The 24,518-nt window shown below is 42.1% G+C and overlaps 1 protein-coding gene across 2 annotated transcripts in view; it reads left to right on the forward strand.

The window, feature by feature from the left end:
• Window positions 1-438: 438 nt before the first annotated feature.
• The window catches only part of LOC126561821 (nucleolar GTP-binding protein 1), a 331,194-nt gene continuing 307,114 nt past the window's right edge, over window positions 439-24,518 (forward strand). For both annotated transcript variants that reach the window (XM_050218149.1, XM_050218150.1), the window contains exons 1-4: window positions 439-588; window positions 726-1,000; window positions 1,087-2,566; window positions 2,636-2,808. In XM_050218149.1, coding sequence (XP_050074106.1) covers window positions 541-588; window positions 726-1,000; window positions 1,087-2,566; window positions 2,636-2,791 — 1,959 coding nt within the window. In that variant the 5' untranslated portion in view covers window positions 439-540 and the 3' untranslated portion in view covers window positions 2,792-2,808. The remainder of the gene's footprint in view (window positions 589-725; window positions 1,001-1,086; window positions 2,567-2,635; window positions 2,809-24,518) is intronic.

Raw genomic sequence — 24,518 nt, forward strand, 5'->3', positions numbered from 1 at the left:
AGAAGTTAAACAAAGGTAATACCGATTTTACTATACTTAAATATTAATAATATTCATAACGGTCAATTCAAACCAGTTATTCAAAAAAAAGTTCAAACTTTGATGCTCGATATTCGAACAATAGTTTTCGAAAATGAGGGATGATTCGAACTACGAATTCGTCTCGGTTTTCGTGCGGCAAATGGTTACAGTGGCAGTCAAGTAGCAAAATTTGTTTCTCAATTTACTCCGTAGGTATTCAACGGTTTTTTGAAGCAGTCGTTGAAATGGGAAGATTGAATACTAATTTACTTGGAATATCGTGTTTTCCCATTATTTTCGCACGCTTTTACTCTAATTTAAAAAATATATATATACATCGAATATTTTTTGTCAGCTACTGTGCATGCATCTCAACCCATCGCCTCTCCCTATCACTCTCTCACACGAACTGTCAAAATTCTTTTCAATCCGAAACCGCGTGTTTGTCGGTGTTCGGTGTAGTGCTTTGGGTGAATTTTTCCATTATTTGTGAAAAATTACAGCCACAAACTCATCAAAATGAGTCTGTACAACTTCAAAAAGATCATGGTGGTGCCGCCCGCCAAGGTAAGTACGGTGGGCAAATGTTTTCCACACGAAAAATCCCTTTGTTTACTTGTGATCCGTCGACCCCCCGTCGACACGTTGTCTTGTTTATGAATTGCTTTACCCGATGGATCGTTTCGTATATTTTTCCTTTTTAGGCGTTCATCGATATTATGCTATCGAAGACCCAGCGGAAGACACCAACTGTTGTACACAAGCACTACAAAATCAGCCGCATCCGTGCGTTCTACATGCGTAAGGTGAAGTACACGCAGCAGAACTTCCACGACCGGTTGACGCAGATCATCCAGGACTTCCCGAAGCTGGATGATGTGCATCCGTTCTATGCGGATTTGATGAACGTACTGTACGACAAGGATCACTACAAGCTAGCGCTGGGACAGCTAAACACGGCCAGACATTTGATTGATACGTAAGTAGGGAGAGGAGAGGGACGTCGTTGGAACGGGATTTGCTGCAACATGGTGAAATTGTTTTGTTTTTACCTGCATTTTTTAGCGTCGCAAAGGATTACGTTCGTCTGTTGAAGTTCGGTGACTCGCTGTATCGATGCAAGCAGCTCAAGAAAGCCGCACTGGGTCGTATGGCTACGGTCATGAAGCGACAGGCATCGAACTTGACGTACCTGGAGGAAGTTCGTCAGCATCTGTCCCGTTTGCCTTCGATCGATCCGTACACGCGTACCATCATTGTGTGTGGTTTCCCGAACGTCGGCAAATCCAGCTTCCTGAACAAGGTGACCCGGGCTGATGTGGACGTGCAGCCGTACGCTTTCACGACGAAAAGCTTGTACGTGGGCCACATGGATTACAAGTATCTGCGCTGGCAGGTGATCGACACGCCCGGTATTTTGGATCACCCGCTGGAGGAGCGTAACGTGATTGAAATGCAAGCCATTACGGCGATGGCCCATCTACGCGCCTGCATCATGTACGTGATGGACGTATCGGAACAGTGTGGCCATTCGATTGAGGAGCAAGCCAAGCTGTTCGACAGCATTAAGCCGCTGTTTGCAAACAAACCGCTCGTGCTGGTGCTAAACAAGACCGATGTGCTGAAGTTCAGTGAGCTTCAGCCAGAAAAGCAACAGATCATTGAGGCTCTGTCGGAGGATCGTGAGGTGATTCCGATTCTGGAGATGTCCACCGCTACGGAGGAGGGCGTGATGGAGGTGAAGCTGGAAGCGTGCGAGCGTCTTCTTGGATACCGTGTTGATCAGAAACTGAAGACGAAGAAGCTTGATGGTGTGCTGAACCGTCTGCACGTAGCCATGCCGGAAAAGCGCGATGAAAAGGATCGTCCCGCTTGCATTCCGGAAGCCGTTCTTGCAGCCCGTGCTGCCAACGCGGACAAACTCGCTAAACGACAGCGCAAGCTGGAGAAGGAAATCGAACTGGAGATGGGCGACGAGTATACGTTGGATCTGAAGAAGAACTACAGCACAATCCCGGAGGAGGAACGGTACGACGTAATACCCGAGTTCCTGAACGGTGTCAACATTGCGGACTACATCGATCCGGACATTTTCGAAAAGCTGGAGGAGCTCGAACGCGAGGAAGGTTTGCGAATGGAGGGTGGCTTCTACGAGCCGCCACCGCTCAATCTGGACGAAACGTTGCTCGAAATTCGCGAGATGGCCAAACAGATCCGATTGCGCCGTTTCCAGCTGAAGGACTCACGCAAGCTGGCACAGAAGAGCGGCCGTCCGATTATGCCCCGGCACAAGCAATCGATGGTACGCGTGCGGAAGGCGGACGATCTGCGGCAGACGATGGAAAACCTTGGGCTGGACATGTCCGGCACGGAGGATACGAACTTTGCCAAGAGTCAGGTCAGCATTAAGCGCAGCGTCATACCGGCCGTTGGTGGACCGAAAACACCGAAGAAGGATCACGAATCGATGGCAATCTGCAAGGCGACCGGTATGCCGATCAAGCGGAAAACACCACGCAACGAGCTTGGCATCAAAGACGTTATGGTGAGTAGATGGATGGGTCGGAGGGTGGTGTGCAACATTACTTATCGTTGTAATTTGTTTTACTTGCAGCTTAAAGCGAAGGCGAAGATCATGGCGAAGCACGACATTGCGAAACGCGTCACGAAGATGTCCCGCAAGGGTGAAGCCGATCGACACATACCGGATCTTAAGCCGAAACATCTGTTCGCCGGCAAGCGAGGCGCTGGCAAAACCGAGCGTCGTTAAGCTTTCTCTGGGGGTTTGTGACAAAGAAAGTTGTCAGCTTTTTCCTTCTTTACCTGTGCGTGCGGGTTTATTTTTCAAAAAAAGGTTAAAAATATATACACGATTAGTTTACTGTCTATAATTGCGAAGGATATTTTATAAGAGGGAAGATTTTAGTAATGTGAAAGAATGTAATTTGTTTAGAAAGATATATCAATTGGATGATTTTAATGGCTTAATTGAATGACAAGTCAAACCTGGTTTGTTACCCAAGCGACAGAATCCGTCGGAAGCAACCAAGCTGGATTTTTTGGAGGCAAATTGACCACCGGTCAAAACTTTACTCTTCAGCAGACCTTTCAGAAAATGCGAGTGCCCCAAATTCCTACGCACTTTTGGTCCTTTGAAATCAAAGCGGCCTACATTACCATAGATCGGACTAACATGCAGCAGCATAGATTTCCATCTGTGGCGGTGTATTAGGCAACGAAGACTAAGAACTTGCTTGCCGGAGGTTTTGACACTTAGAGGAGCACGTTGGCTGGATCAAGGGGAGTAAAATCTGTAGGAGATCGGATGCAACCGTGGATAGAAGACTGCAGAATTAGACCTAGTTTCCTGGAAACGGTTTGGAGACTTGGAAGAACAAGAAGATTAGTACATAGAGAACAAGGCACCTGCTTTGGGAATGGTCTGCCTGTGAAATATCAAAGCAATATTAGCAACTCACCATTGGTAAGTTAATATTCCATTTATGAGCGAATCAATATATGCCACAATGTCCTTCAAACAGCATCGTCAACCAAGATCGTCTTCAAAAAGTGACTCATATTAAAATCATTCAACCAACCCTACCGGACAGCCTGAAGGATCCGGAAGTATCCCGACAAACAGTACCAAACCCATTTCATCGCGCAAATAATGGTCCGCAGAAATTGGTTACCAAGCGAAAAGTGGTGCTCATGGTTCAATAACTCCCAATTTCCAGTCCTCACCGATTCAGTCCAGAAAACGTGACACGCTGCACATTTGTGATCGGAATATCGGCTGAGGTCGGCTTTTAATTGCATGAATCGCATCGCATGTGCGCATCTGTTGCCAATCCTGGCCAGTGTGTCCAAACCTGTCTGATAGTGGTGCGAATCCCTTCGCAAAGCAATGCCACCAATTAATAATGGACGCCTTTTTTGGGGTGGCGTACCATAGCTGGTGGCCAATGGTCGAAGCGAGGAAAGCTGTGTGGCAGTGTGCTTCGGGATTGGTTTATTAATTTGCACCAGACTCGCGGCTCGGTACGCTGGAATGGAAAACTGATTGACTTGACTTGCGGGTTGTGTATCCGCACAACATTTGCATGGCACGGGATCCGCTCGGATCCAAACCCGTCGGGTCCCATCGGTGGTCCCATCCGAGCGTAGCGTGTTAAAGACCCCCAATGGGAAAGACGGTGGTCACGAGGTACGTGCCCTGTAGCATTCGGCAAGAGTAGGGTTTAAGCTGGTACGGATGTGCCAGTGTGTGACCCTTTTTGATTCCACCGAGAATAGTGCCAGCCGGCTTGGGCTTGTGTGTATGTGAGTTGGAACGCATTCTGTGCCGATCCCAAGCTGCTGGTCCGTTGGGTGAATTCGAGGGCTTCACACGGTGCAAATGGCATAAATGATGAAGGGCACCTGCATTTCGCGTGTGCGCCACTTTACGTTCGTATGCGTATGTGTGTGTGTGTGTGTGTATTTGCAATTAATTAGAGTATTAATTAAATTTATCTCGCATAATAACATTTATTATACCGGGCTTTTCGGGGCGTAGAGAAAAGTTTGAATTATTTTATCGGCTTTTTCGTTGTTTGGGTCGATGGGCTCTGCCGCACTATTTGGTGCACCATGGAGCAGATAGACCCAGTAGGCCAGTTGTGCATCAAGGTGGGAAGGGGTATTTTGGTGGTATTTGACGTATGGTAATTGATAAATTATACCCTGAAACAAGCAGGCATTCGAACGAGACCTTTTGTTCCGGCGCCGGCTTGATCCAGTTTGTTTATCATTTATTGAATTCTTTGCGGTTTTATGTTGCTGTTGTTGTACTTTTTTATTGCATTTTTAATGCACATTGGAGGGGGTGAGAGAACGAAAATTTCTACTTATCTGCCTGCGTGCCATGACACCGAAGCACTCGATCTTGACACTTGCTGCTTTATTAAAACCTGGTTCCCGCTTTTTCCTTTTAAGTGTAGTGTCTTTAGTGCTGTCCGGGTGGCTATAAATTATGATAAGAAAATACAAAGAGACAGTAATTTCTACCCCTCGGGATGCATTTTTTTATGGTCGTAAATTTCCCCCCCCTAACGATGCATTGTCGGGTCCGGTTTTTGTATCTAACAGTGAATTAAAAAATCATTAACACATTGTGAAACTTTAATACCATGAAATTAAGATAGCAAAATGGTGGAACAAAAAGGCATGACCTGATGGCAATTGAAAGATGTGTGTGAAAGACTGGTTCTAAAAACAATGTTATCGAATACATTCCGACAAGCGGCAGCTTGTTCTGTCGTTTGTGGCATTTTTTAACAAAATAAAATGTAAAAAAAAAAATGAGTAGAACATCAAACACGTGGCACGATCAACCCACATAATTTTCCATATTGATTGATGGTGTTCACTGGAATTGGCACACACAAAACGAGTGTTGTGTCGATTTTGTGGCTTTTAATTGCGGATAAACATTCCAACGTAACAATATTAAGTGTGTGTGTGTGTTTATGTGTTCAAATTAATACGGTGATAAAAGAGCATAAATGCATACAGATTAGTGTGCGAGCGGGGATGGATAAAAAGTTTGTCATTTAAATGTAGAACAATGCGGTAACCCGATGGCGAGGAAGCAAGAGGGATAACATTCTATTTAAGCATGTTTTTTCTCAATGTTTTCTATGTTTAATTTCAATTACTAACGATTTTTCTCCCCCAAGGGAATATATGGATCAAAAATCAATGTTTGTGTTTTGTGCAAGTGCATGAATTGATTTAATTATTGGCTGTTAATCAAAAGAATAAATTGAAATTATTTACATGTACACATTGTGAATAGCATAATGAGCAAAAGTTGACTTAAAGTTATTCTGTTATAATCACTGTCAGGAGGAAAAAGGAGGTTTAATTAAGCGCCTTTTAGGTGTCGTTCACGGCAGAAAATAAGCTTAGATTTAAACACGTAATTCCATATCAACTCTTCTTCATGAATAAAAAAATAAAATATTGCTTGTTGGAATGTTTATTTTCATTTTTATGACAGGATTTGCCCTTCAACCTATTTTTCAGCATTTTTTTCACATTAGAAAATATATCGAAAGTAGATTGAACTTTCTCTACTTATTAGAATGCAGAAAAATAGCAAGTAACCCAAAAGAAAACGATTCTTACGATATTTAGCAATTTTTTACAATTGTTCCAAACCTGATGTATTGCATTTAGTTTCTATTAAGCCCTTGAGAGCCCCGAAGGGTTGTCTTAATTCCCTTCGTTTTGCGCGGCCCCAGTACGAGGACCCACTACGAAGCGAGATCCCTTATATGAGTCAGCTGTCGTAGGATAACCGGGCTCAATGATCAACGAGACCATCCTGATCCGCGAGGCCCCTGGCGGCTACCAATTCCACCCACAAGGTAATCAGCCCACTGTCTCAAGCACACAATATCGTTAAGAATGGCCAACGCAGCAGAAGCAATAGAATTGCTAACAATCACGGTAACAAATGTATGTAAATATTATGATAAAATGGCAAGAGACTTCTCCCTTCATAGTCTGCATGAAGTGAAACAGAAAACCCTGCAAAATTTTCGAAAATTTTCATTTATTACAGTGTCACTTCTGAATTACATCCTACAATGTAAGCTGCAGTATAAAGCTTGCTGATAATATTTCCATATTCTCAGCAGAAGTTATCGCCATCGCAGTGGCATCCGAAGAAGCCACGGTTGCCAATAGAACCAACATTGTCTCGCGATCGACTCCACCTTAAAGGATAGAATCCTCGCCTTCTGTTGGACATCAAGACACTTTGGTACAACCGGAAGCGAAGAGGCAGAACGTCTCCTAACCGAGGGTAAACGTGATTAACTAGTTGTTCTTGTCGGTCTAGTTTATACAGCTTGAAATTGTTTAGCTGTTAAGTGGTATTGTCGCTAAAACTGTTCAGTTTTTTGTCCGCCTTTGGTGAAAATCCACATTGTTCGTTTTGAGCCAATGCAGAGGTCCTCCTCCAGGCTTGTCATTTGAAGAATCCTTGGCGATCTTTCATCTACTCTGTCTTGTTGTTTGTGAACATCAGTCGGCTGTTTGGCCTTTGGTCTGTAGTGATGTCATATTTGTATGTTAAGTCATCATCTTCTGAACAAAAAACATTTAAACAATTTAATTTCTAACGTGTTCTTCAAAACAATCATTTGTTAGTGCAGCTAATCTCCGACATGAACGCTCTTAATGCGCTCATAAAGAAATGTTATGGCAATTTAAATTACATACAAATTCATCACAGAAGTGAGTTTATTTTGGTTTAAAATATTTCCTTCCATACTCATTAGATAAACACATTTAAACTTTTAAAGCCCGCGAAAAACCCTCATCCCTATTCATTTGTCTTAAGCTTGCATGGGAAAAAGAAAACCGCCAGCAGTGTGTTAATGGTGCATTTTTATACCTTTTACTGCTTCCAGCATCTCATTAAAAGTTCCATCACCACCACCTTAAGCTCATGCGGCCTGCATCCTTTCGGTAAAGGTATCGTAAACTGCTTCAGCCAGATTCGAGCCCTTCTCGCTTCTCGGAGCTAATGATGATCGAGCTCCAAAAAGGATCTAAAAGGATTATGCTACAATCAAACGGCACAGCAAAAGACGCATCAAACAATCAAACTCATTAAAACATGCATTACCATAAAGCCACTATGGTATACGGTTGTCGTTCCGAGATGAGCGCGTTTTGACGAATCTTGCCTGAAAAACTTACTCTCGTATAATTCAATTTAGTTTGTCACATTTTATTCGTTGCTGTCTTCGTTGACTATAGTAGTGTAGGGATGGCGTTTCTTTTTGTGTGTTAATTTTGATGGATAATTTCGAAGAATTCATTTCTAAAATTGACTATTTGAAGGTTTTTGTCCCTCACATTGCCTTCCTATACATTGTGTGTAAATTTAAATACTGACGTCTGCATTACGGGTAGAACCCGTGCCGTTTCAAATGCTCTATGGCATGCGAGAAATTCACCTTCAGTTCAGTTTACCCCTAAAACTCGTGGGATGGATCGATTTCCACACGGATGAAACCGAATCTCCCGGTACAAAAGCCAGCACGAACTCACGTTATTGGCAATAAAGAAGTTTGATTGTTTCACACAAACCCCGGCAGACGGTGTCGAACGTGTGGTCTTGCGTCGTGTCGGATAACGTGTTACCTACCGTTACGCAATGCCGTTTTTTTCGGAGCATCATCAAGCGCTGGTCACAAGATTCGCTATCAATCGGTGAGCGTTGCTTCCCGGGCGGCAGTGCGAAGTGCGCGAATCTCGATGAGGTTAATAGGGATCAATTAGAGCTGAAGCCAGTGTCTGCAGTGCGGTGGTTTGAAGGGCTCGATAGAACCGTTGTTGAAAACAAACAGTGATATCGGGGAGAAAATCGATCCCAACGAAACGGAACGAGGGAAACGTGACTTTTGATGTAGAGTTTTGTGAGCGGTGACCAATTCGACACGATAGAATCCAGAACCATGTTTGACCTTGTTTCAATACGGTGACGCAGAAAGCAGCTTCCAGATTGATGTGTCGTTTTTTTTTTTTTTGTTGTAAGGAATGCCAACGGTTTGTATGGAATCTAGACGGTTCTAGGAGAAACTGTGATCGCTCACCATCTGCTGCAACATCCAGTTCGCAGCGTTTGGAATGATTATTCATTAGACACAGAAAAAAAGGGATGAGCAACCTCCATATCTGATATGGAGGTTGAAGGCAAATTCTTTTGTGAGAAGATTTGAAATTTTGATTTCATCACCATTGGTCGTGGAATAGCTTTTCAGTTTGATTGTTGACTTAGGTATAAAGGTTTGCAGATGGATATATGAGCAGAGAACTAGCACCATGTGGAAATTATATCTTTTGGTGAAAAGAAATGCAAACATTTCTCACCAATTTAGAGTTTGATGGCGTCTCCACTTGCTACCTTACCGAATTTGGCTGTGAAAAAGTTAATGCGTCCTTAAAAAAGGCTTCAAGAATTACATATATTGATACATTAAGCGCGATTATTAGCATTTGGGTTCGCATATTAGCACAGTGAAGAAATAAATCCACGAAGGAAATAGTTCGCTTCCTGAATAAATTGTTTTTATTTAATTTATTTTATTGAAGTATTACGGTGCGGTGCCGTATTCTAAGCTCTTCTTAATCTGATTTTGTACAAATTTCTAAAGGCATTTCCTCCTTCTTCCCCCCCCTATCCCTTGGTTGTCCCTATTTGCTCGGTTGTTCAGAATGTGTGTATCAGTCGGGAATTAACATTTTAAGACATTACAATTGATATTTATATTTACACAATTTATACTTTATATATTTATACAGTGGTGGATTTAGCCTTTCTGGGGCCCAAAGTGGTGTGGAAATTAGAGCTCACTTTCACATTTAGTCTAAGTTCGATAAGTCTCCGAGTTTTGCTATCCATGTGAAGCCATGTAATCGGATTTGTAACTAACTTTCCCTACTCTTACAAGTTTAGTAATTGTTGAACAAGTTTAGTAATTGTTGTTTAGTTGTCGCTTATTAAGATAAAACTGCAGAGAAATAAAGGCGGAGCGATCGGTTTAAGTTGTTCCACAAAAAATGTTCAACGGTATGTGTAACGCCCCGAATTCCTTCGAACGGTTATCCAGCAGCTCGCGTACTATTCGCTACCTACAGTCTCAAACAAAAGTTTACGGCAAATGATGGCCATCGGTATGCCGGAGGCCAGGATCCAACCAGGAATGAGCGAGTTATCACCGATTTTCCATGGGAATGCTCTTATTTTCCGCAATAACTGGGTGGAGGGTGGAGGGATCGGGTTGGGGTGTTCGGCAAAAAGATGCGCAGCCTCAAGACGCATCCAACGGTAGGCCGGACGCCAGGATCGAACCAGGAACGAGCGAGCTATCACCGATTTTCCATGGGAATGCTGTTGTTTTCCGCAATAACTGGGCAGGGGTTGGAGGGATCGTGTTGGGGTGTTCAACAATTGCGGAAAATAACAGCATTCCCATGGAAAATCGGTGATAACTCGCTCATTCCTGATCCAATCCTGGCGTCCAACATACCGTTGGATGCGTCTTGAGGCCGCTCATCTTTTTGCTGAACACCTCAACCCGATCCCTCCAACCCCCGCCCAGTTATTGCGGAAAATAAGAGCACTCCCATGGAAAATCGGTGATAACTCGCTCATTCCTGGTTCGATCCTGGCGTCCGGCCTACCGTTGGATGCGTCTTGAGACTGCGTATCTTTTTGCCCAACACCCCAACCCGATCCCTCCAACCCACGCCCAGTTATTGCGGAAAATAAGAGCACTCCCATGGAAAATCGGTGATAACTCGCTCATTCCCGGTTCGATCCTGGCGTCCGGCCTACCGTTGGATGCGTCTTGAGGCCGCGCATGTTTTTGCCGAACACCCCAACCCAATCCCTTCTACCCTCGCCCGGTTGTTGCAGGATGCATCTTTGGGGGCTAAAAGGGAAAACTGTTTTGCTGCTTAACTTGGCAATTTTGTCTTGAGAGTGACTGGTAATAACAGGAGAGCATTATTTTATTTACCAAATTAGATGAAATGTTACGACTCGGCACCGTATTTCCATCTTTTCCTGTGCTGATTATGTAAATATTTTCTTCAATGTTTTTTTGTTTGCTTGTTGGCGGCTTGGTGGGAGGGAATTGATTAACTGAACCGAGTCCGTTGTAAATCTTCATAGACTAAGTTTGATGTAATTTACCCATGTTAGACGGAAGGGGGTTCTCTATCCGGCGAGGTTCCCCTCCCTTCCTGGTCTAATATAAATGAGGTTCAATCGTGGATTGAAAAGCGCACATTACCTCTGTTCTTTCGCGGATTTAATTTCGGATAAGTTTTGTTTGTCGCAGCTAATAGTTACCGGTTGATTCGCTTTTGAAAATGGAGAGAGCGCAAAAAGCCTTTTCGCCCCCTATTTATTGTGTTTTGAGGAACAGTTGGATCCCTTGCCATCCCCACAACAACAATCTTTTGTGTGCCGCAATCCGCTCCTCCGACAAGTCGACTGTCGGAGGATTTACAAAAAAGTAAAACAATGTTCCAACACCCTCCTTTAGATCCTAGGAAATACGTTGGATTCCTCTACGCGAGAGCTTATGGCAGTGTTATTTGGCCATTTTTAAACCTAGTTGAAGTGTCAATCTTGCTTGAAACCTACTCGTGCACATGTCGTTTATATTCATCCTTTATGTTTAGTTGTTCATTTGAAAAATACTTGTTCAAACTGTGTTCAAAATAAATATCTGTAACAAATTATGGTTTTTGTAACATTTTTAAACATCAAAACTGTTCAACTGTTACTGTTTCTTTGAGCTGTTTTTGCTTGTTTAGCATCACCCTAGTAGCATCGCCTGAATGACTCAGCTCAATTTCACAAATATTGCGAAATCCATTCGATTGAAAGAGTGGGCCCCGAGATTGTGTCGATGGAAATTAATATACCAGATAGGTGCGGTTGAAACCGGGACATTCCGGTAACACCAGTCTTTAAACTGACAGGATCGTGGCTAAAATCCCATCCGTTTTCCCGTAGTGACGACTAACTGTTCGATTGCATCGTTCGCGGCATCGGTAAATCTCGTAAGCTGGCCTTCATTGCCTAGCAGGTCGTTTAACCAAGAAGATAAAGGAGGTTTAGTGGCTAGATTTGGTTGAAAATTTGTAAATATCATTGATTTTCATTGATTTTCTTGGTTTAACGACTTCTAAGGTCACGCAGGCCTATCGAATGGCTGACTCGACTTATTCAATCATCACTACGGGTGAACGGTCCGGATGGGATTTGAACCCCGGTCCTGCCGTTTGCCCGATTGATTGATCACCGATTGATGCTGTAGACAAAAGTGAATCAAATTTAATTGCAAAATGATAGCGAAGCAAAGCTTGGGCTCTAATGATGAACATTATGTAACAAATCGCCCTACAGAGCAATGAAACCCATCCGTGGGAGGGGATTGCAATGTTTTGATTTATTCAATAAAATCTCATCTTCTCTAACAGCTCACTTTAGACACACTCACACACACAGCGTGTTTCACCCATTGATGAACCGATTGATGCACTGATCAAAACAAAACAAAATAATTTAAATTCAGCAACATCGGGAAAGAAGAGCAAGTTGTGAACAAGCCAGGGTAGTAGCACATCGATCCTCGGCATCATAACAATCAGCCCGCGTGTGATTGAGCTTGAGCGATTGGCATTGACATTGACACTGCCCGACTGTTCGCCCATCGCGCACATCGCGAACATCGGCACACACTGTTCATTGTCGGGCGTGTTTGCCCTTCGGAATCAATCACGGTCCCTGCGAGTGACTAATCGATCGGCAAGGAGCAAGTTGGGCGTGGGGTTGGGTAGTGAATTTGCATTTCACGAGAGCAATTGATAGCTTTGGCGCCCCGGTTTGGCCGGCGGTTTTGCGAAACTGTTTGGCAAACACACTTTTTTTTTTCGTCATAATGCTAGCCTAGAAGCCGCAGGATGTATTGACGGATGTATTGGTTTCATCGGTGTATTGCTTTGGTAGTGGTTTGGGTGGTTTTGTATTTAAAATCATCTTCTCATCGAACTACGTAGTAGCGGGCTGGTGGACTTTGGACTTTTGTAGATGAACCACTGTTTCCCAGCGCTGAATGGAAATGATTAATGGTGAAGGCATACTGGCAGATCATTTCGCATCGATACTGATAGGACGATCGTGTGTATGGGTGGTAGGGTTGTTGGGTGAGTGTATTTTAAGGATGCTAAGTTGTAACGTGATGAGAGAATTATCAGCAGTTTGTTTTCTATTTTTCTAGTATTTGCGAAAAAAGCAGTATTTTTTATAATTTAAAACTAATACGGTCAGGCTGAAAAATAATAATTTTAATTTCAGCTACAGTTATCCGTTAGTTTAGAAATTTTTGTTCCTCGTTAGATGCGATGTTTGTCGGAATTTTGGTGCAAATTGGAGTTCGCTACAACTTCTAGTTTTAGTTTTATTTTCCTTAAAAACAAGTGTTCTTCGTGGCCTGACTACCTGCTAAGGTCACACCAGCGATCGAATGGCTAACTAGACTTGAGGATACCATAGGAATCACCCTCGATCCGAAACATCAATCACAAAGCCTCAAGTTTTAATCCACTTAGCTCTTGATGGTGAAATCAAAATGACATTTAATTTCATCATAATTATCCTGCACGTCAAGCATACTGCAGCATCCTGTTGGATGCATGAGAGCATCCGGCAGATAATTCACTTCACTCAAGAGACAACGAGCTTAAGTGGGAACGTTTAATTATATTTCACGTTTCGGACCTAAAAGAGGAACATTTCAAGCGCTACAAATTGTGCAAAGGAACATTTTGTGCAGAACTAGTCCATCCGCTGTAGAAAACTTATTTCCACATTTTGAACCACCATTTTTGGTCGGTTTGATGCCTGTGTGGTGAGAGGTTTGCAGTGGAGGGAGATGAACATTCCTACCCGTACGCATTATTCTGTCGAACTGGAGTACCCAGGCAGAGGCAAGCATCTAGGTGCACCGATAATGTATCCAATTTCATTGCAAAATGTTCCGTATTCGTACACAGGGAATCGAATTTATAGGAAACGATAAAATACTTTTAATTAAACTCCACCTAGTTTTCGGGGAGGCTCATCCCCTTCTACACGGTGCGTGGGTACGCATGCAATACCGTACTGCGTACCGCCGGTGGACAACGGAATTCAGTTTGCCTATACCTGCGGCTGAATAATACGGGCTGGCGGGCTCGTCCGATTTCAACCGATTCCGGAAATGTTCATCCGGATCACGTGTCACGTGTTTGCATTTTGGGGTTGCGGTGAAAACCGGCGGAAAAAAGCAGCATCCAGCAGAACGATGTTCCATACTCCAGGTCACCATAAATTCCGCCCACAAGGCACGCTTTTAAACGGGTTTTGAGTTATTTACGAGCGTTTTATGGTACGCACGGTTTAACGGCGTGTCCGAAGCTAATGTGTGATGGTGGTTGAGGTGTGAATGGGGGATAGGAAGGGTCAGGAAGCTACCGTTTGGTGGGAATTAATCGAAATTTCTATCAAGCGAGCTGGAAACATTGCACGCGATAGTGTGATGCATTAATGCATAATGGATGCACATTTCGGTGTTTAGACAGATGGGCTCGAATCTCACCGAGTTGCCATCTGTGCCGGGCACTAGGGGGCCGATTGTGCGCGAAGTGTTGATGCGTGAAATAGACATGGTAGAAGCGATGTCGGATGCATCTGCTGTAGCGCTTTTTAGAGCAAATATCTTGTTTTGATATAATCATCCCAATTTTAGATACGAGCAGGATGAGTTACGGTGTTAAATGAACTGCTGGAGGGGAAATTATTTGAACACAATTTAATAAGAATATTGTTTGAAGGTTTAATTAGTGATATTTAAAATTGAAGCTCCCCACCATTTGCATAGCTCGATTGTGCTTACTAAAATTTTGTACACTCTGCAGTCGTGTCACGTTTTCGTCAAGAGAATTGAACATGGTGCTAAAAACATTGATTAGTAATTGCCCATTTTGTCTGGTGATGGTAATAGTTCCGAAAACCTGAACCGTTCTCTTCTTAAAAGGACTGATATTGCTATAAAAGGTTTTTTGAACAGGGAGAAATTTATATGAAATTAACTAATACTTAAGTAACACCATAAAACTCATTGAACTGCTTGGCTACATTTTCGATAAGGCGTTTTGGATCTCGTTAATCTGGGTCCCTTCTCATTGTGGAATTCCCGCCAATGAGAAGGCAGACTCACTGGTCAAAACAGGCGTCGAAGAAGGCGCTTTTTACGACCGATCAATCTCGGTCGAGAAATTCCTTAATGCTCATCTACAGCGTATAACTCTGGCTCACCCAAAAGTGTGTGGCTGCGGTGACGGCTTCCACGATGTGGATCACCTTCTGTGGTCCTGTGTGGAATTTGAAACCGCAAGACCCTCCTTGTTGAGCGCAGTCGAGAATATCGGCAGACGACCGGGTACAGAAATTAGAGAAGTGTTGGCTACCAGGGACCTCCCCAACATGAGGATCATTTACCGATTCGCCAGAGACAACGAACTTGTCCTATGATTCCACATCCCAAGTATCCTTCCAATCCTTATACGTATTCCCCCATTCCTTTTTTTGTTAAATGTAGTGTTGTCTATATCTTAAGTGTATTTTTTGTAGTGCCACGGGTGATCCGATGACTGGGCAACAGCACTCGAGGGCGATTCCAACACTGCCGTAAAGGGACGTTGGCGTCGGGTTCGGGGTGTTTGGCGGGTTCAGTTTCAAGAGTAGTGAAATCGCTTTCGCTGCTGTGGGATAGAGCTTGTCGATCATCCTTAGATTGGACGCTGACTAGATTGAGCTTGAAATGTCATGGCTGGACTGCACTGGAGAACACTGCACGCAGGCAGATAAATGTGTGTGTTGTCCTAACATTTGTTTGTTTTGTTCCAGTCCCGAATGGCCAAAAGCCGACAATAGCCAAAACATCAGAAACCGGAAACAATCAACCAGCCTTTACAATAGCCACAACAATTGTACCGGACCAACCACATTTACATCCATCTGAACAACCAACATGCAACTGCCAAAATAGGAATGGACAGGAAAAAGGAAATGCCTTACCAAAAAGATCGTAAAATTAATACAACACAAGCGGTGTTGACAATACGGCACTGGATCGTCGTAATCAATTGTAAATAAATAAATGATTAATACTTAAGAAACGTTTGAAAATGATTCCTGTATGCTCAACCTCACTTAATAAGTCGTTTGCTCCTAGTATGCGTGTAGATAAGCTCAGATTAATTCTGCGAGAGATATTTAAAAGCATATCGTATACTGGTTTTGTATGAAAGACGGACTCCAGCATACTGCACAGGTTACCAAAGTTACAGAATAAAAATTAAGAATGATCCGGACCAGCGAGCAATCAACGGCAGTTTGACACATGGGACACATGTTCTCTAAGTGTTTTGAAGCAGCCCACTTTTATTAAGATTAAACTAATAAATCAAACGAGTTCTACGCCAATCGAACTGATACGCAAAATTTGAAGTGAAATCAAGACATAAAATATATTTTTTTGCACTGAAATATGCCATTTATAAGAAAGTAAATCGCTGAAACAAACAAATTCAATAAATAAATCGATCCATAAAATCTATGAATAATTGAAAGCATCAGCGAAGCAACTGGATAACTTGAAAACTAACTTTCTTCCATCCTTCTACCAAACAAACAAGTTTAGCATGAATAAACCGGGACGTGAACTATTTGAAACAACACGATGCCGTTCGTTTACTGTCAGTTTAAGTCAGAAAAAAAAACGAAAGAAACTAAAAACTCATCAAAACTTACTGCAAATCAGAGCAAAGGGTGTTAAAACTTTCCATACGAGTGGGCAAGTTTGTTGTCTGGTTGCTTTCAAAATCAATTCTGAAGTGTTGCAATGCGTTGTCAGGCGAAGAGTTTATTCCACATAATTCAAACGGCGGAACATGGAAGTCATTCGATTGTCACGTTGGAAATGGGAAAACGGAAACAGTTTCTTCCGAAGAAAAACTGCTGTCTACTGTTAGCAGCTGGTTGTCTAAGTTGTTCTATTGGATAGATCAGTTTAAAAATGTGAACGAGTTAATTGAAGGAGCAGTTAGTGTATTGACTTCTTTGCTCTTCTGTTGTACATGGGAAATAAAGGTTTGAGGCTTGTTTAACGGATTGAAAAGGATTGAATTTTATGGATCAGCAAATACTTACCAAAATGACTTTAATTATATTTTTGTTCAATTTACATCTTCAACTTCAATAGCACAATCGGAAGCCTTATACGGACGTCCATCGAATGCAAATAAGTTCTAAGTACAAGATGTCTTGTTGAGGTTGGTCGAGAATTAAAAGAACGCTCCCTCTTGGAGAGCTGTTTCAAACTCTCCCCTACTTTTCCGAGTGGCAGCCTTGATCCCTCCAAGTATAAGGTGGTAGGGAAAATAAATAGAGCAAATTAATTTTGATTAATTCATTGCCTCGGAGAGTGGACAACAAGCATCATTGGACGGCAAAATGAAGCTAAGTAAAAGCCAGCGACACACAAACACTCAGCAATAGATTTTGTTCATCTTCTTCACACAAGCTTCTCGAAGAAGGCAGCAATAAAAAGGTGTAACATCTTTCTTCCTGGCCAGGGAAAGAAAGAGAAACTTGAAAAATTAAATAACCAAAACGATTGTTCGATGACAGGTTCACGGTCGCGCAAAGATCCTTGCTTTTCGGAAGCTGAAGGGACCAACATTTTTACGGCACTTTTTTGAGTTAGTTTGTCCTAATTTTTTCCATACAAACCACGGAGCTACCCACGTGCTTTCGAAGCTTGAGGATCAGTCTCGACCGACAGGATGATTCGTTGGATTTTTGGCGTCGGCTTCCGGTCCACGTGGTGTCCTAGTTCTGGGTAAGGGACAAGGGCACATGGATATTACTTCGTTCGTGCAGGGGAAGTTAGATGAGACAAACTTTTATGCTCCAATCAACAAACTTTTGTGCGACAAACTCTCCCCTCTCTGCTCCGACCCGTTTGGTTCAGTTTTTTTTCCTCTACCTTCCTATGTTCATTCTGATTCATCACAATCACGACTTGAGAAGGCCATCCCCATATGACGGAAAAGGAGAAAAACAGGAGGAAAAAACACAAAACAAAGCTAAAATCGATCCCAACGCGACAATGGACAGATTCTCGTCGTTCGAATCTCCGCTATAATATGAGCAAAAACTACGCTGAGCGTGCACAGGAATAAGTAGGATAAAATAAGACCTCTGAAACTTTAACGTCCTGCTGCGGGGTGATTGGAAGGACCCTCTCTTCGCAAAAATGGGATGCGCTAGAAGGAAGTTTTTGATTTTCAGGAGAGCAAAAACACTTCTTTATTCCCTTTTTTGCCTTCCTAAGCCGAACTTAAAGCCCGTAAGAAACCGTTGCTACAATGGGGTTGTGGTTGTGCTTATTCCGCCATCTTATCGCGCTCCAGTTTTTTGTTGTTGCTTCTCTCCTTTGCTTCGGATGGATTGTAATGAAGCAGCGTAATAAATCTTTTAAATGATCGCTTTGAAGGTTTGAAGTGGTGAGGCTTTGAATGGAAAAGAATGGAAGGAGCTGCTGCAGTTTGAATAATGATAGTGATGGATATTTATACTTAATTCAATATTTAAACGAATTATATTCTTAGATGTAGAACATTGGTGGTTTTTAACACGTAGGGCGACATTATGATAAACGGATGATTATATTTAGTATGTGCCAAGGAAGCACTAAGATCCTGGGCTATCGTTCGAAAACGCAGGTAGCTTAAGACGACCTGTGTGTTATTATTCAAATGGATGACCTGGCCGTATTGCTTAAAAATAGTTAAGAAGCTATAAATAATTCACATTGATTTGACGGCATTTGCTTGAGGAAAGAATCTTACTCCGTATGGGTTCTTCATCCAAGTATTTAGTCCTGTTTTAAAATGATCCTAAGTATCATCCGCGTTCCTCATCAGATCACCAATAGGAATATTGGGCGACCTTTTACAACCGAGGCAGCAAACAGATACCTGTTCGATATGCAGGAAGCGGAGGTTCAATGCAAACTTATTAGAGCCTAGACAATATTATGATAAAGATCTCCTGAGATACCTCTAAACAAAGGGAAATATAAAAATCTTTCGAGCTCATCAGTAAAATAAACTTTGCCACATGCATGTGCTCGTGAACTAAGAAAATCTTTTCAAAAAAGTACCTTTACGAGGCACCCTTCTGGGAAAATTAGTTTGCCTTTTCATAGCCAAGAACATCGCAATGAGAAGGAACAACCAAACTAGAGACATTCATAACGATTCCTCAAGCAATGAGCTTGAGACCTTTAATATTTTTTTATGAAGTAGTGTAGGCTCTTAAAAAACCTTCACTGTATTAATTGCCTCGACCGCGCTTTATCCTCCAAAAGTTTACATATAAAACGAATATAAAATTTCCACCAGGACAACAAACATATATGACCAATAAGGCAGAAAAACTTGTTGAAAACTCCGCTGGGAAAACCTTTTTTGATGAGGATAAATTTTTACAACAATTTTTTCAACCGTCTTTGGCATACTGCCGTACGGTTTTTACAGTCGAAATACGGTTTCTATCTCAAAATGTTCATTCACAGCATGTTTAATATCGCATGTATTATTTTCCTTTTTGTGTTGAAGATGTAATACCCATACGATGATTAGGAAATGGTTGTTTTTACTCCATACTGGAAATGATAGTTTGTCCTGGCCTTATTGCTAATCAGTCAACGATTAAGTGTAGATGACAATGACTAAGAATCGTTATACATCGCATTAACAAGGGTAGCAAGTGTTCGTATCATTCTGGTAAAGACTGCATAATAAAGACCTGAAACTTCAAGATTTTTCTTCAAATTGTTTCCTTGTGAACTTCTAATCCTACGAAGATTATTGTAATTTTGTAGTGATTTGTATTAAAGGAAACAAAAAACGAGTTTCTTTTTATCGTATCTCGTTATAGGTCTATCAGCAGCCAAGATGAAGTAGAAGAGCTCTCATTCAATCCAACAGATCTGACTATGCCCATACATGTTTTACAGATGAAACATAAATTATTACGATTCTCTTTGAGCTTTTCAGACCTTGTTGCAGTCTTGCTCGTAGCCGTAACAAAAAAAATGTACGAATGGAAAAGAGGAGTAAAATAAAATCCGCTTTTCCTTATAGTTAGGAGATAGATGGTTCAGCAAGAAAATTATCATAGTCTATATGATTCGCCTGTCAAACCGGAATTGAAGTACTATAAAGAAGCTTTACATCGAAACAATTTATTAAATAAATCAAGAATTGTGCTTCTTTGTACGAAACATCTTTTAATGAACTTGAATCATCTAAATTTCTAACGTGACAATTTAATTAAATGAAAATCGCACTGACCGCAAGCTTTGCGTCACACACCGTTTTAAACGGTGACTAATTTTTAAGCACCGTGACAGCTTTAACGCCTCCGGGTAGCTTTTAATTGAAATGTCATTCCAATGCATAGCAACTGCCAGCCATTTGTGAGCCAAATCTAGTGTGAAAGGAGCATGAATTTTAACTCCCTTTTTATTTTAAAACAAATTGTGATCGAGCGAATCCTTTTGAAGGGCAAATTTATGTTCTGGCATTAGCTGTACGAGATTTAGGAACTCCGCAACGTAAACGATCGATATTCAACTTCGAAATTTTCTCTTCAGGCATTACATTTGAGCCAGTTTTTCTTCTTCGCAAAAATGTGATTTCGAATGAACTGGCCAATTTTAAATGGTTGCTACCCTAGTTTAGTTTGAAGAGCGAATGAATAGCTCTCATCGAAATTCAATAAATTTTCCATTTCATACTTCCTTCCGGTTTGCTCGCACGACGAGCCCGCTGCGAGTAACGGCACACGATTGGAGAGATTACAACCAAAATTGGCCTAGACTACTATTACTACTGCTTCTGATGCTACATGGAGGAACGCATTTGAAAGGCTTTTTGATTCATATGTACGGCTATCGTTTTTTTCCCTCATCTCTCTCGCCTTCTTCTGGTCAGACCAAACGAACTTTCGCAGCCATATCACTCACAGCCCGTACACTTCCGGGTGCCAACGCTACGCGATTGCTGCTGGCGTCATCATAAATCATGTGCGTTTTATCGTCTTGAGCGAGGGTTTTGCGAAATTCGGTAAGCTCACTGACAAACAAACACCCGGGTGGGATTTTCGCGTCGAACGTCGCGATCACGTGGGTTCGGTTGGCACATGTGAAAACCGGGACGGATGTGAGGTGAAAATAGAAAACCCCGAACGGTATGCGAACGTTGCTAGTGGCAGCAACTAGCAGCAGAATCTAGTGTCCTAACGTCGAACGTTCGCAGCTAGGAAAAAAAAGGAATCCTGTCATCCTCAAAGGAGTTCCGTATTGTGGGAGGTTTGTTAGGAGCGAAATGTTTCTTCGTTTTGGGAGCAAGATTGAAATTCATAAATTCAACCCAAGCGCGAAAAAAAAAAACGCAACGATTGTGCACAGGGTGGTTTGAGGCTTTTGGAGAACAATCCTAGAACGCACCTCACTTTTCCCTTGGGCGTTTTTCGCCCATTTTTCCACCACAAACAAGCAGCTCTAGGAGTAGGATCGTTTTGTGATAGTGCATATATTTCATCGAACCTTCAAAACAGCGTCTTCAAGCCCCGGATCAAGGCTACTGGGCGAACGGGCGAAGTGAATTTTGATATTTGACTCGCTGTAGCGATATGGATTGTTCCCCGGCAATCCGTCCGCCGTCCAAACGCTCCAACCGCCCTAGAACCTAGAATGGAAAGAAAAATATGCTTTAGGATGCATAAAATTGTGCGCATATTTCTTTACGCTTCGTTGAACGTTTTCAGCTCCGAGATGGATCTCACAAGATATGTGCTAGCTATGTTGGGGGAGAGTGTGAAAACGAGAAAGGCAGGAGTAAACGAAAGGAGGGAAAGGACAACCGTTAAACGTTCGCTTATGGGGTGAACAAACAGAATCTGTCGCTTGGTCACATATTTGTTTTCGCCGGTGGGGATACATTTCTCATTGAAAGTTGATATTGAAGGGTCTTTGAGATGGAAAGCCTCGGCCATAAGAAAATATAAGCTATTTTCGCGTACCCGCGTAAGTAATTGGCTATTGTTGTGTAATGTATGTGGCAGGGTATGATATTTGAAATTGAATCTTTGTTTTGATGTGCAGCTGATGAGAAAAATTATATAAACAAAGGGTATGAGCTTTGAGTTGAGTTTTTAAGTTGATTTGAACTTCGAAAAAATGGTTGCATCTTAACTTAATAAGAGTTTATTAATAGAGTTTAAGAGCCAACTAAAATAAAACTCATTAAATTTCTCAGATCTGCAACATTCGCTATCTGGAGTCTCGTGTATCTTGAGTTATATGTGGCCACATTTCCTTTCCTATTCTTACCATACGTTCAATCTACTTCCCGCATCCAGCATCAGTCTTTCACTTTTAGCACATTTTTCGATTGCGTGGAAAACTAACAAACAATTTAACATTATGAATCATTATACGTTTAATATGCATAGCTTTTTCCCTCTAGCGTGCATCCCGCTGCGGTATTTGTTGCAAACGTGAAAATGTGTCCCTCCAGGGACACCTTTTCATCCCATCCAACGGTTCGGTTCTCTCGCAAGCAGCATGGCAAACTGCTGTTGCTGTTGGAATCATATTATTGTTTGCAAACAATTTCAATACGCTTAAACATCGCATCGCGTTAGCAATTTTAGCCCATCCATAATCGAAAGTAAATACTGCGCTCGGTGCGTTTCGAATGGCCGCAAAGCAAACAAACAAACGGTTCATGCATATTCGCGTTGGTGGTGGAAAAGCACGCACTGAAGGAAGGAGTGCGGTAGCAAAAACATAACCTCCACGGATGGGAGAGCAAATTATGTTAACCGGTAACACAACAGATTGTTCATCGATCCACCGATTGATGTTAAAGAGTAGTTTTAATGGGATTAGTCTGAACGTTTTCTGGCCACTCACTAGTTGTGGCGTTGGTGTGTGGAATAGTTTAATCTCCAGCCGGAAGTAAAGATCCGTAGCGGGAGAGAGTTGATTGAATAAATTGTGGATTAACTTACCCCAATTAACTGACATCGGAAGTGCAAAATCACTACCATTAGCTATTAAATACTTCCCTTCAGAATGATACGGCCCCGAGGAGCAGCTCTATTTTGTTGGATAAAAATGGGACAGAATCCCTCCCGGGCAACTATTTATAATATTTGTCGAGAGCTTTTTTATGAGTGTCATTCACTTACCTGAATGAAAGTGTGTTCCTTTTTTTTGAGATTTGGGATTCCGAAAAATCCGCATCCACTAGGCACTTTAAGCAGCGTTTGCTAACCTTGACCGGTGCGAGATGGGAAAGGATACGGTGTCTAGGAACAAAAAAAGGGACGCACTGAACAGCCGGTTGAAATCTCGTACACCATCCCTTCTGTATCGTATTCTAATCAGTTTGGTCCCAAAAATAACTGGACCCATTTGATTGGCCCAATCCCACGAGGAGGAAATGAAGGGAAACCCAAAGGACAGTCCAAACTGGCGAAGTGTAAAGGTTTGCCATGGGTCCTACGGTAGCAAACCGTTTGCACCAAGCGCCAGTGGTAGGACACCATTTGCCAAAGATTCGATACATGTTCGTCCCTTCGACGGGGCAGTGTGTTTGTGTTAAAGCGGGAATCAGAAGTATCCACCGGGAAATTCGCACCCTAATCCTTCTCACGCTTTCCGGTTGCTTTAAAGATCGATAAACGGAAATCCGAGTTGTTGTCTGCGCCCACTGCAACTAACACATTAGTAGACGAATGCACTGTAGGATGAGTTTGTCCTTATGCCGCAAGCCTGGAGAACTGATTGCGTTTGATTTATTTTGGCTTTTCTTCTGTGTTATAAGCAAGCATCAGTTCTGCCTTGAAACGTTAATACACAAATAAGAAACTTGCATGGATTGACAACTATTTTTGAAATACTTTATTATATTTATGTTATGTAAGGATATATAAAATGATTTATCACCAATGAATGGGCGCCTGCAGCCATAATTTTGCGCCTGTTTCATGGATGGAGGCGCCCAGTACTTGATTATTATTATAAAGATTTTCTATCACAGACGTTTAATAGCTATTTTATTATAGCTAAGGTTCTATTTGGTACAGTTTAAATTGAAATACATGTAGTTTGCGATGCCAAAAAAGTCGTTTTTGTATTGAAATGAAACAACTTGCTTAAAATAACTAGGAAAAAATAAAATAAGTTGTTAGTCATTTTCCAATATTTAAAATACGCTTAAAATTACTCAAATAATCTATGGACGCATCTTAAGACAATATTTTTAAAGTAAATGTCCAAAGCTAGCCTGTTGTGGACCAATAAACCAACGTTTCTGTGCGATTCGAATCACCAGCTTTTGCTGCTCCAAAGACCCGTAGAAGTGAATAATTTGATTTGAACCACGAGAAGTGAAAACTCCAACAGTCAACATCGGGGCAGAGTGTAGCAGGACCGCTATTTTTCGGTGCGAAATCCAGCGAGACTGTCCTGGGTAAGACACACACAAACACACACTAAACCGAACGATACGTAGGGCCATGGAAAGTAACGTTTCCGTTTGAGCGTTGGGTTTTTGGGTTTCGATTCGATTTGATTTCCCTACAATTGGGACTATCGTGTGAATGTGTACGTGTGTGTGTGTGTGAGTGGTCTTTTTGGACGGTATAAAATATGCTGATGATAATACAGAAGATTTCCCAGGATGATTTTGGCATTTTCACCCGGACGGAAACCGAACTTAATGGCGGGCAGCGT

This window comes from Anopheles maculipalpis, chromosome 3RL (genome assembly GCF_943734695.1).
Source record: "Anopheles maculipalpis chromosome 3RL, idAnoMacuDA_375_x, whole genome shotgun sequence".
NCBI classification, from domain to species: Eukaryota; Metazoa; Arthropoda; class Insecta; order Diptera; family Culicidae; genus Anopheles; species Anopheles maculipalpis.